Source organism: Manis javanica, chromosome 4 (assembly GCF_040802235.1).
Source record: "Manis javanica isolate MJ-LG chromosome 4, MJ_LKY, whole genome shotgun sequence".
NCBI lineage: Eukaryota > Metazoa > Chordata > Mammalia > Pholidota > Manidae > Manis > Manis javanica.
In genome coordinates, this window is record NC_133159.1 from 181,527,144 (window position 1) to 181,539,783 (window position 12,640).

General features: G+C 49.0%; 1 protein-coding gene across 9 annotated transcripts in view; it reads left to right on the plus strand.

Annotated features, from left to right (window-relative positions):
* RPTOR (regulatory associated protein of MTOR complex 1) overlaps positions 1 to 12,640 on the plus strand; it is a 319,152-nt gene that overhangs the window by 122,435 nt on the left and 184,077 nt on the right. For 7 of the 9 annotated variants that reach the window (XM_073236062.1, XM_073236058.1, XM_073236056.1 and 4 more), the window contains one exon: positions 5,621 to 5,779. The exons of the other annotated variants lie outside the window; for them this stretch is intronic. In XM_073236062.1, coding sequence (XP_073092163.1) covers positions 5,621 to 5,779 — 159 coding nt within the window. The remainder of the gene's footprint in view (positions 1 to 5,620; positions 5,780 to 12,640) is intronic. 9 annotated transcript variants of the gene reach the window in all.

Consider the following 12,640-nt stretch of genomic DNA (forward strand, 5'->3'; position numbering starts at 1 on the left):
CACTACGTCAGCCAGGCACTTCCATAGAAGTGTGTGTTTCCACCTGCACCTGCTCCGAGCCCATTTGGGCAGGAGATTGTCTGTTGAGGGGCCTGGGTGCTGTAGCAAGAGGCCTGCTCCCCTGCTGCACTCCATCCCAGCAGAGCAGAGGAGCTGCTCTAAAATGCAGAAATGCCACATCTCTGATATAATAACTCTTTTTTAGAGCAGCTCATTGGACTTTACAAACAAAAATTAGGAAGTATTTATTCATCATTTGTTCATGAACAAATATTTATTGAGCACCAACGAAATGCCAGGCATTGCGCTTACCCGAGGGTGCCATGGTGAGCAGGGAAACACCACGATCTCTGTGTCCACTGGGTTTTAACCAGGTCAGGAAGAAGGTGGAGGGCAGGCAGACAAATGAAAGACAGGGAGATAGGCAAGGGTCATAAATGCCGCGGTAGGTGTCCCAGGGGTGCCGTGGAAGCATTTGGCACGGGGCTTCTGCGGGGCATCCGAGGTGAGTTCCAGAGAAGTAGCATTTCACCTGATACTTCAAGAAGGAAGAGGCGGTATCGAGGCAAGACTTGGAGTCGGAGACAGAGGGCAAGTAGGAGCGCCTGGGAGAGGGCCGGAAGGTGGGTGAGGGCGTAAGAAGGCAAAGGACTCGAGACTCTCGCAGCTGGAGTGCAGACCCTCCAAGGCTTCAGACAAGGCCAGAGGTCCCGCAGGGACGAAAGGGCTCATCCTGAGAAGTTTGCGAGGTCACTGGGAGGCTGTCAGAGGGTTTGCAGTCAGTGAGACTTACTGAGTTTTGGAGAGTGGCTTAGGATAGAGCAAAATGAGGCTGGCTGGTTAGCTGGGAAGTTGTAGGAGTGATCTGAGAGGCAGAGGGTGGTGGTGGTGGTGGTGACAGTGGCGGTGACAATGATGGTGATGGTGACTGTGGTGGTGATGGTGACAGTGACGGTGGTGGCGGCGGCGATGGTGGTGGTAGTGATGGTGACGGTGGTGGTGACTTGGCGACGGTGTTGGTGACAGTGGTGATGATGGTGACTTGGCAGCGGTGGTGGTGTGACAGTGATGGTGGTGGCGATGGAGGTGGTGGTGATGGTGACGGTGACAATGGTGACGGTGGTGGTGACAGTGGTGGTGATGGTGGTGATGGTGATGGTAACAGTGGTGGCGATGGTGGTGATGGTGACGGTGGTGACGGTGGTGGTGACAGTTGTGACAGTGATGGTGATGGTGTCCAGAGCAGCTTGCCTTCAGTAGTAATAGTGAGGATGGAAGAGCTAAAGCACAAAAAGGTGTTTTTTGAAGGGTGGTAGCATAAAGCCCCTTAACTGCCGGGGGCCTGGAGCTTCCTTACATGGGGCTGCCATCTGGGACGGGTGTCCTCCAAGCAGACCTGACCGTCCTCCCACCCAGCACTTTCCCAGAAGTCCTCACTTCCTCTTGGGATGGTGAGCGGTAGGGGTGGAATGTTTTCAAGACCCCAGATTGGAACAGAATTGGCCCCAAATCTAGTGGTACGTTTGCTTCCCCAACAGTTCTGAGAAAATGTGTCAGGCATTTCGGTTTCTTCGATCTGTGCCTGCGATGCCTGAGAAGGATGGTGATGGAAATAGCTTTATTCCTGCATACATACCTGGCCTGTGAGATGGCAGTCTCCTTACTAGAAACCAGCGAAGTGCAAGCAGAACTGTGGCGTGGCGCAGGGTTCCTGGTCCGGCTCTGACGGGAGGAACCCTGCTAGCAAAGTGCCCTCCTGTGCCCGCGGCAGTGTCCAATGCCTTGCAGACCCAGCAGGGCCTCCACCTGGCCTGCCAGCCTTGAGTTGCGTGCGTGAGCGGAGCCACAGGAGACAGGGCTCTGCAGGGCATGCCGAGTGCGAGCCAGTTCTCAGGCCTCATGACCACAGTGGGCCACCAGCTGCCGCCTGGGGGCAGGAGGATTCGCTGAGAAGGAAGTGAAACCGGGAGCTCCCTGCTCCTCGCCTGCTGGAGGAGGCTGCCTGCCTGCCCCTTCCTCGTCCCTCCTGCACTTTCTTTGTTCCACCTCGGGACTCGGATGGGAGGGGCGCTGCCAAGCCCAGTGGGAGGTATTTTAGAGTCTGGCCCTGTCATTTCTGATGCCCAACTAAAATTGCTAGAGATCCCCCAGGTGGCCCATGCTTCCTGTGCCACTGCCGCCTTTACACCATGGCACCCTTACCCCAGGCACTGTCCTTGTGAAGCAGCACCCTAGCGTAGTGCGCTGCAGGGGTGACATTTAAGTCACTGCCTCTCATCTCATGCCCTTAGTGGTATTAATCAATCCCCACAAGCTCCCAGGGGACATGCCATTAATATCTACAGTGCCGCTCATGCCAACCCATCAGTGTGTCCTTTCTGTGCGGCCCTAAGAAAATGAGGCTGGATGATTTTTTTGCAACCCCACGTGCGAAGACCTTGATGGGGCCGAGGTCAGAGATGACAAATCCCTGATTTTATTGATGTCTCTGGGTAATGTCAATCCGTGGCCTTGTGTAAGGCCTGGGAGAACAGCACTCCTATTTAGGACTAATCTTGGGAGACAGCAAGTGGTCCTTCCCTGGAGCTGGCACTTCACAAATCCTGGTTGGGAGCTGCATGGAGGAGGGCAGAACTGAGCAAAGCTTTGTGTTGTGGTAAAAGTGAGATGTAGCCGGGACAGGAAGCACCTGCCATTGCCCGTCGAGGAGGGCCCAGCAGTCTGTGGGCTGCGAGGCGAATCCAGACACCATGGATGAGCTTGCCGTGCCTGGGAGACTGTGTGCGGCCATGCAGAGTGACCTGTTCATATCTTGGGGTGCCTTGTCTTTGAGCAGCGTCTTCGCAGCTGCACATCAGGGTTCTGTCGCCTTCAGAAGGATGTTTGAAATTAGGGGGCTCCCTGAGGTCTGGGGTTTCATTCAGGCCTTTCCCCTTCCCTTTGCCCTGCCGTCTGGAAAGCTGCGCACATGATCTCTTTGTGCCTGCACCTATAGCTCATGACACTGGAAGTCTTCCTGACTCAGAGAGCCATGTCCGTGCTCAGTGAGGTTCCTTGGCTTCAAGCGCATGAATGAGGCAGGCGCCGCCCAGCTTGAGGCAGCGTGGTGAGCGCGAGACCTGGGACCAGGCCAAAGGCTGGATTAGAGGCGTTCACAAATGAGACCTGCGTGGCCTGCTCCCCCTGGCTGGGCTGTGGACTCAAGGCGGTCACACCCTCGCTTGCATGAGCCTTGGTGGCTGGGTGAGACCGCGGGTATGTCGCTGGCTGAAGGACTGTCAGGACTCTGCCTGTTAGCTGTTTGGAAGCAGTTGTAAGTAGTGATGAGGGCGGGCTCAGAGTGGGCCATGGTACTTGGCGCCTGTGGCTCATGGTATTTGCTGGTAGTAGGACGTTTCAGGAAACAAGAAGCATTTGTGCTCTAGAGACCTGTGTGGGTTTCTCTCTGTCGCCTGAGAAAGCTGCCAGTGAGCTGAAAGTCGCTGGAACTCAGTGGCGTGGTAAGGCGCGCAGGCTGCAGGGCGGTTCCCATCCCTGCTGCCCTGCCCGGACCTCGTGGGGCGCGTTCTCTGGGAGCTTCCCCGCCACTCACTGCGCCTCATGGCTGCTGTGGTGGGAAGGGGTGGCCGTGTCCCGACGGCGGTCCTAGGCCCCAGGGCCCTCTGAGCCCGGGCAGGAGGCCCTTCCCACGTATCTTCCTGATGGACCGATGGGACTTGAGTGGAGTGGGGATCTTCCCCAGGTGGTTTCCTCACACCCTGGAGGAAGTGCTTCGGGTCGGGGGAGGGTCTGGTTCCTCCTTAGCAGCGCACCATCCTTCAACAGCTAGAGGCAGCCCTGCCCTCCAGGGGTGCTCGGGGAGAGGCCACTGGAAAGGCTCCGCCTCGTTCGAACTGGGTCTCTCACCAGCCTGACGCCCTGCTGCTGCCCTTGGTAGTAAATGAGCGTTGCCTTCAGTTCCCTCGCGCCCACAGGCAATCTAAGTAGCGTTCAGAACTCCGTGCAGGCCCACCGGCCTCTCCATCCTTGCTGTTCCGTGCCCGGGCTGCCTGGAAGCCTTCCTGGAAGCAGGGAAAACACACATCCAGTCTTCCCAGCACCTCTCCCCTCTGCCCCAACATACCCCGGGGCTCAGTAATGCTGGTGCTTGCAAGAGAACCACCTCTTCCCTGCGCCCTCAGGCCTGGGGTGTAGCTCCTGGTGCCAGGATGTTCTGAACACCTCCAGCTGCCTCCTACGTGCCCAGCCACGACACGTTTCGTAAAGTACTTGCACCAAAACTGCAGCGGTGTCTATGCTCGGAATGCCCTCCGAGGTGGGGTGTCCTTTGCTGCCTGGTTCGGCCATTATAGCAGCTCTGATTCGCAGAGAAAACTGAACTTACATTTAGTCCTTATTTCACCAAGGACTTATGTCATCGTAAGTTGTATTACAGGCATGTATTTAATTAGATGAGCCCAGACGTTGTCTCTCTTACACAATGGACCCAAAACTGTGAGACCAGTCACCATATTTGTAAAGAAAATGTTTATCCTTTTTACTGGTTTATCAATTTGGGGCATTTTTATTGAGTTCCCAGTGTGGCTTTAGTGCTTTTATACACATCACTTCCACCCCACCACGCAGTGTGGCCATGGACGGACTCCTGCAGCTCCTCGCTGGGAATTTACCCTTGAAGTGAATGTAGGGTAGAGACCTCCAGTGAACACCACCCCTGCACCCGTCACACAGCTTCAGTGTCCCCCGCACAGGCTTGTCTCTGCACTGGCCAGCCCTCCACACTCAGATTGTCTGGAAGGCAGAACAGTTTGATGAAATAAAATCAGCATTCTGTGTAAACACTGTTCCCCAGAAATCCAGGAAGCATGTGTTTGGATCTAATTCTGGACTTTATGTGGTAGCCCCCAGGCCCACTGGTCTCTCTGGGCCTCTGACCCCAACATCTTTCCATTTTCTAATCACCTCTGTATTTTCCAGGAGAGTCGAAAAGCATTTCCTTGTCTGGGTTTTGGACATTTCTGTTCATTTTATTCCTATGTATTTAGTCTGCTCTGTTGCTTTATAGATGGGGGTTCCTTACATTTATGTCCTCTAACCATGTGTGTAGTTGATTTTTGTACTTAATTTAGGTCCTGCCAAGTCAGTGAATTATTTGCAGTCATCAGCAGGGTCCGGACAGGAGTGGCAGGCAAGCAGAGTGACTGTGGCAAGGGGGGACCAGCGTGGTTTGTGCTCCGTCTTTCTTGATTAGATGCTATCTGTGGCTGCATTACATTGCAGGGCCCCTGCATTTAAGTAAATTATCTTTTCCATGTTGCAGATAATCTCAAAAGGATGCAGTGGCCCTGCCTTCTTGGGTCTGCTCGTGCGGCAGGTTTTACTCATTTATCTCCTGTGATCATCATAGCAGTTCTCAATAAATGCTTAGTTGAATGGATAAAAGTTGAATGGATGACTACAGTGAAGTAGTCATTATCCCTATTTTGTAGGTGGAGAAACTTGGGGCCACTTGTCCAGGGCCACACATCTGCTGATTGCACACTCCGAGCAGGGAACGGAGTATGTCCCAGGTTTCACCATGGATCCACCGTAAGTTTCTTACTTTCTTCTCCTGCCACAGGCCCGGTACAAGCAGAGCCTCGATCCCACTGTGGACGAGGTGAAGAAGCTTTGCACGTCTTTGCGCCGGAATGCCAAGGAGGAGCGGGTTCTCTTCCACTACAACGGCCACGGGGTGCCCAGGCCCACGGTGAATGGGGAGATCTGGGTCTTCAACAAGGTAGGAGCGCCAGCAGAGGCTCGTGTGAGCCATGCTCATTTCTCTCTGCCAGACTGTCTGTCCATTTGGGCTGCAGGTGTGGGTCATCCGCAGCTTCTGGAACCACTGATGCTTCATCTGTCTCCATGAACCCAGGTTCAGTGAGGTTGAATAGGGCCGGCAGGCCAGCTTTCTGGTGGCAAGTTGTGCAGGCACTTCTGTTTCAGTGGTGAAAGCTGAGAAGTAATCAGGCGCAAGTTGTTTCTGTTGCGAAACGTCTCAATGGAATGGCCGGGGAGTCTCAAAGTGTGGCAGGTGTGAGCTGTTTCTCCCGTGAGGATCTGAGTTGTTTGTAGGTCTGTGAGGAGAGATCTCAAGAATGTCTGCATTCTGGTTTGTGCAAACACAAGATCTCCCAGTCCTGTTAGACTCTTCCTTTGAGAATCAGTGGTTTTTCTAGAAAATAAAATGGTGTAAATATTGCCAAGAGCTCCGGCCAAGCACCTGAGGATGCCAGACTCAGGTCTGCCCTCTCCTGGGAGCATAGCCGGCCGCCTGCAGGTCCTCCTCAAACACTGGGTGAAAGTGAGGGGTCGGACACCCCCCAGTGCGGGCTGCGCCCTTCCCTGTGCCAAAGTCACAAAAGCATTCCGCTATGTGTTCTTCCAAAAGGGCTGGATTTTTGTCCATTACTTTTAGGTCTTTAATTTACCTGGAAATGATTTTTTCCCCATACTGTTGGGTAGAGTTTCAAATTCATTTTTTTCCAAAATGGATAGTCCCCTGTTCCATTACCCTTAAAGCCAGATTTGAATGAAATCAAGTTTCCAGAGGGTGTGGGGGTGCTTCTGAGCTCTGTTCCATCCCCCGAGTTTGCCTCAAGCCAGCAAACTGTTTTAGTGCATGGACGTTTCCAAGGGTTCCTGATATTTGGGGAGTCTCCCCTCTTTGCTCTTCAGTGGTGTCTTGGCTGTTCTTGGCCTTTCAATCTTCCACGAAAATATTGAATCAACTTGGGAATCAGCGGCTTAATGGGGGAAGACTCAACACCTTTACAGTGCTGTATCCTATGAACTATGTTCTTGGTGTCTATCAGTAGCACTTTATAATTTCATAAAGGCTTGCACATTTGTTAGATATACTTCTAGTTATTTCATATTTCTTGATGTTATATTCACTATAAAAATTGTATTTTGTAAGTTTTACCAGGGTACATGGAAAGTTGATTTTTGTATGTTTTGTACATTTAGTTAATATCTACCAACTTTGCTTTTCTCTTGCTGATTCTATAATTCACCTGTCATACTTCCTGCCCTGATAGACCCTCGTGTCATCTGCAAATAGTAGTTCTCTTTTTTCTTTCCAATCTGGTGCCGCTTGTTTATCGTTCTTGTCTTACTGCGCTGGCTGGCGCCCCCAGTGGGGTCCTTGTCTCTCCTCATTTCTGAGTTTTGTGTGTGATGTTTGCCATAGACTTCCTGTAAAAATTAAAAAATAAGGAAATTCCTTATCAGATTAAAAAGTGCCCTTTTATTCCTACTTTATTTTTTGAAGTCATGAATAGATTTTGCTTTTTCCCGAGTTGTTATTTGAGTGTGTATGTGTGTGTGTTGTAAGATGATTGTATGAGTTTTCTCCTTGAAATTGGCAAGGCATTGAATGATGTTTGATCTGTGGGATGACTCAGTGTGTCATCATGAATTATCTATTCCTAATATGGTTGAATTTGGTTTATTAGTATTTTGTTTAGTGTTTTTACAGCTGTGTTCATGAATGAGATTGGCTTGGAATTTTTTTTTCTCCTGCTGTCTTTGGATTCACATTATAACTGGCCTTAGAAACTAAGTTGAAGAGATATCCCTTTTTTGAATAGTTTTTATAGGAGGTGAGCGTATGTGTGTGAGTATTTGGTAGCACTCACGATTACGGCTGTCTGGCTTACATTTGTTTGTGGAGACAACTTCGACTATGGATTTAGTTGCTTTCCTGGTTAAAGGGCTGTTCAGACTGTGTTTCTTCTTGAGCCACTTTAACTAACTTTAGTGGGAAATTGCTCATGTCAGTTGCATTTCAAATTTGTTGACAGGAAGTGGCTCATAATACTTCCTTGCTCATTTGTGAAGTCCGGCCTCCTGATGCTGACGCCGGGCGCCTTGGCCTGTCTCTCCTTGCCGGCCGCCCTCACCAGTCCTCTCAGGCGCCCGGCAGGTAGCTTTGCTGGCCCCCCAGGAGGACCGGGGCTGCAGGGTGAGTCCTGCCGTGCTGTCCGCCCAGGCGCCGCCGCTAACACTGCTACGTTTGCTTTCTCTCCGAGAGAAATATTTTCTGCCTTGACCCTTTGAAAGTTACGATAAAAGACATTGTGACATGAAGAACAGGACATTTTCCTACAGAACTCCAATGCTCTAAGATTGCTCAAAAAATTTAGCATCTACTCTGTAATATCATTTAATATGGAATTCATACTCACATTTTCCCAAATGTCTCAAAAATGGGTTTTAATGGGCATTGTCTGTTGATTTTGTCTGGATCCGGGATCCATCTTGGTTCATGCACCGCATTAGCCTGTTCTTGTTATCAGTCTCCTCAAATACACATCAGTCTCTCTGTCGTTTTTTCTGTATTGACGTTAACATTTTTTTTAGTGAGGTTATTTTTTTTGTCCTCCTCTGGTAAGGTAGTGTAGTTCCACATCGGTCTCTTTTTCAAATTATTAACAGACTTTATTTTTTAGAGCAGTTTTAGTTTTACAGAAAAATTGAAAAGAAAGTAGTTTCTCTGTGCTCTCTGCCCACCCAGCCTTAGTTTCTGTCCCTGACGTCTCGCTTTGGTGTGGTGCGTGTTACACTTTGTTACAACTGATGATCTGGTGTTGATACATTGTTGCTGAGTATAGTCTGTGGAGTATATAATGGATTTAGCTTCTGTCTGACAGGCCTGCCAGTTCTGCCAAGTGAGTACTGTGAGTGTCACGCGCCACTGCAGCATCACACAGAGGAGTGTCATCGCCCTAGACTTCCTGTGCTCCCCTGTTCATCCCTTGTTGCCTGTCCTTCTGACCTCTGGCGACCACTGATAATTTTCCTGTCTCTGTGGTTTTGCCAGAGTGTCATATAGTTGGAATCATACAGTGTGTAATCTTTTCAGACTGCCTTTTTTCAATGAGGAATTTACATTTAAGATTCCTTCATTTCTTTTCGTGACTTGATAGCTCATCTCTTCACCACTGCATTAGGAGTCCACTGTCTGGATGGACCACAGTTGAAGGGCACCTTGGTTGTGTCCAGTTTTTGGCAATTGTGAGTAGTGCTGTTATCAACTTTTGTGGGCAGGTTTTGTGTAGAAATACGGCATCAGTGTCTGCTCACTTGGGTGAGTACCTAGGAGTGCCACTGATCCCCCAGGTGGCATGTTCGGCTTTCTGGGAAGCCATCACATTGTCTTCAAGGTGCGCGTCCCTCTGCGTACCCATCGGTGGCAAATGAGAGCTCCTGCCGCCGCACAGCCTGCTGAGCATTTGTGGTTGACAGTGTTTTGAATTTTAGCCCTTTTGAGTAGGTGGCTAGTAGTACATCTCAGGGTCGTGTTAATCTGCGATCCCTTTATGACATACATGGAGCACCTTTTCATACGCTCTTTGCTATCTGTGTACTTCTTTGGTGGGGTGTCCATATCATTTACCCACTTATAAATAGGATTGTTCTCTTATTCAGCCTTAGGAGTTCTTTTTCTATTTTGGGTGCAAGTCCTTTTTCAGATGTGTGTTTTGTAAATATTTTCGCCCAGTCTCTGACTTCTGTTTTCATTTTCTTGACAGTGGGCATTGTCTTTTTAAAGAGTCCAGACCAATTTTCCTCTAGGATATCTCACATTCTAGTTTAATGTGTTTTCCATATGTTTACATCAGACTGTGCTGTTCACAGAAGATGTACTTTAAATACAAAGACACATAAAGGTTGAGTGGTAAAAGACAACTCATGCAAATACTGGTTGTAAAAGCGTGGAGTGGCCTATAATCATAGGCTTCAGGATGAATAGACTTCAGGATGAGGAGTGCTTCCAGGGATGAAGAGGGACATTTCATAATGACAAACAGGTCGGGTCAGGAGAAAGACATGAACCGTGGTGAACGGCTGTGCACCAATCTGGGAGCTCAGTCTACGTAAAGCAAGATTGTTAGTACCAGAGGGAGAAAGGAGAACTTATGCAGTTCTCAAAATCCAGAGATGGGATGTTACATGTTTTCTGGAAGAAATAATCAGTTACTCATAGAAAAGATGGGAACAGTGCTATCAACCTCTCTGACTCAGCGGCCGCCGGGCGCTCCACCAGCAGCCGCAGAGCACAGGCTCGCGGTGCCCAATGAAGTTCGCGGAGGCAGGCCATGTGTTGGGGGCACGAGGGCGTCTTAGCGAAGTTTGAAGGGTTGAAATCACACGGGGTATATTCTCTGACCACAGAATTTGAAAAAGAGTGTCTGGAAAATCCTCAGATATTTGGAAATACAACAACACGTGGGTCAGCAAAGATGTCACTAGAGAAAATAAAAATAATTCCCAGGAAACAATAATGAAAATATGTCTTGTCAGAATTTGTAGGAAAAGCTTAGGCAGGGCTTACGTGCTAATGTATAGCCTTGAGTTTAGAATTAAAGTCTAAACTTCTACCTTAGGAAACTGGAAAATGATGGGCATACCGCACTCAAAGCAGAAGGCAAGAAATAGTAAAGAGCACATGCCAGTAAAATACCAGTGAAATAGAGAAGAGGCGATAGAAGTAGAGCTGAAGTTGGTTTTTTTTAAAGTTCAGTAAAATTAACAAGTCCAGCTAGATCAAAAAAAAAAAAAAAGAAGACACAACATTTAGGAATGAAAGGGGATATCACCGCATATCCTACAGACATTGAAAAGATAAGAACTCTTATTATTTTTTTTCCAATAAATTTAACAAATTAGATGGGAAATACCTAAAAAATAGAACTTAACAAAAGTAACCCAAAATGAAGTAAAAAACTGAATAAATCTATATCAATCAAAGAAATGAATTGATAGATAAAAACCTTCTTACATGTTCACTCATAGATGAATGGATGTTTTTAAATATCATCTTACCAGCAAAGGGTTTCCTGATTATACATGTAAAGTGGGAAATCATCATTGATGGAAAAAAAGGGTTTGGGAAGTTCTTCATAAAGCATCAGGCATACAGGTCAGCCAGAACCAGAGACTGAATGCCCTCTGTGGGCAGTACGCTCCGGCGCCGTCCACCCCCCAGGGTTCTCCGAGGCTGGGTCCCGGGTCAGCAGCAGCGGTGTCTTGAACTTAGGAGCAGAGTGGGTGACAGGACCCCGGCACAGCTGCAGAAGCCGTCTCTGGGTGGGCCCGAGGGCCTCCAGGCCAGTCCATGCACACTTACTGGAAGACGATTGCTCTCCAAATTTGGTTTCAAATAGTGCAGGACATCTGAGAAATCAATCAAGATATGATCTAAAATGTTATATTTCTTAGCATCGAGGAAGTTATATCTTAAAAAAGTTCCAAGCTCTTACATAAAGTGATAATGCCAAGTTTTCCATCACTCCTCCCAAGCGCGAGAGCTGTGCTGAGGGCCTCGAGCTGCCACAAGCAGACACGAGGGCTAGCGGTCCTCAGAAGGAGAGGCCAGGTGTCCGGTAAAATGAACAGCTTTTGTTTGGACCCTGTTGCATTCTCACTACAGATAAAATAATTACAACCAATGGTAAATGTGGTCTGGCATAAATACTGCTTTGAAAAACTCATGGATGTATCTGCTTGATAACAGTGCGATTAAAAACCTTTATGAAAGAGAAAAAAAAACCCTTTATGGTCCACATTTTAAGAGAATCAATAGTGAATCATATGTTGAACCAGAATAAGAGGCCTCTCTGATCGTGACATGCAGTTTTAAAAACCAATGAACCTATTATTTTAATAACATTTATTTGGAATCATGGGGTAAACAGTTACTTCCCTATAACACAGAAAAGGCGGAAGTTGAACAGAGCCCACAGCCCTGAGCTGTGGGGATTTCCAGGGACCCATCTGGCCATGGTGATGCTCTGGAGTTGGGCTCCACCGCTTGATTCACAAGCTCTGCTCCCCTGACGCCTGACATTTCTGGGCATCACCTCCTGCTGCAGTTGATGTGTGTTCAGAGAACACCCTTTAGGAGGAGCTGAATTTTCTGCTCCTCTGCTCTCCGTGGAGGACAGCTGTGTGCAGACACCAGCACAGTCTAGGGACAGTGTGGGTGACATGGCCAGATGTGCCTGCAGTTGTTGCCATGAGGTCAGGAGCAGACATGTGTCCTTATGGGGCCGAATGGGGGGCTCTTGGGAGGGTGCTGCTCAGTGTGGCTGATGTCCTGGCTGGGTGGTGTGTGTACTGAGACTGCGCTCAGAAATAGGGAGCTGCTGCTTCAGAGGCGCTGCTTTGCCTGGAGAACCGAGTGTCCTTCCTGCCCGGCCCGTGTCCTGGCGCTCTGCTGCTCTGCTCAGCGCAGCCAGAGGTGATGGTTCCTGAAGCCAGTGCACTTTTCTTTTGATGTTTAATATGACATGATAGATAAAGTGGATTGTAATGAATAACTTATCTAAAACCTATTTCTGTTTTTTTGTTTGAAACCAAAGCCTTGAATGTGTTTTTTCACGAAAAGGGAGAGGTACTTTTATGAGGAATTCTCCGTACTTGTAGTTTTGCTGGGGGAGAAACCACACCGCTGCCCGAAAGGCTCTGGGGTGTCCCCGGTGGCCTTCAGCGCACGCAGGGGGCCTTTGAGCCCTTCAGCTGCGCGGGTCGGTTCAGCCGGAATGACAGAGGACCGTTCCACGGGGACAGAGAGCAACAGGCACACTCAGATGTT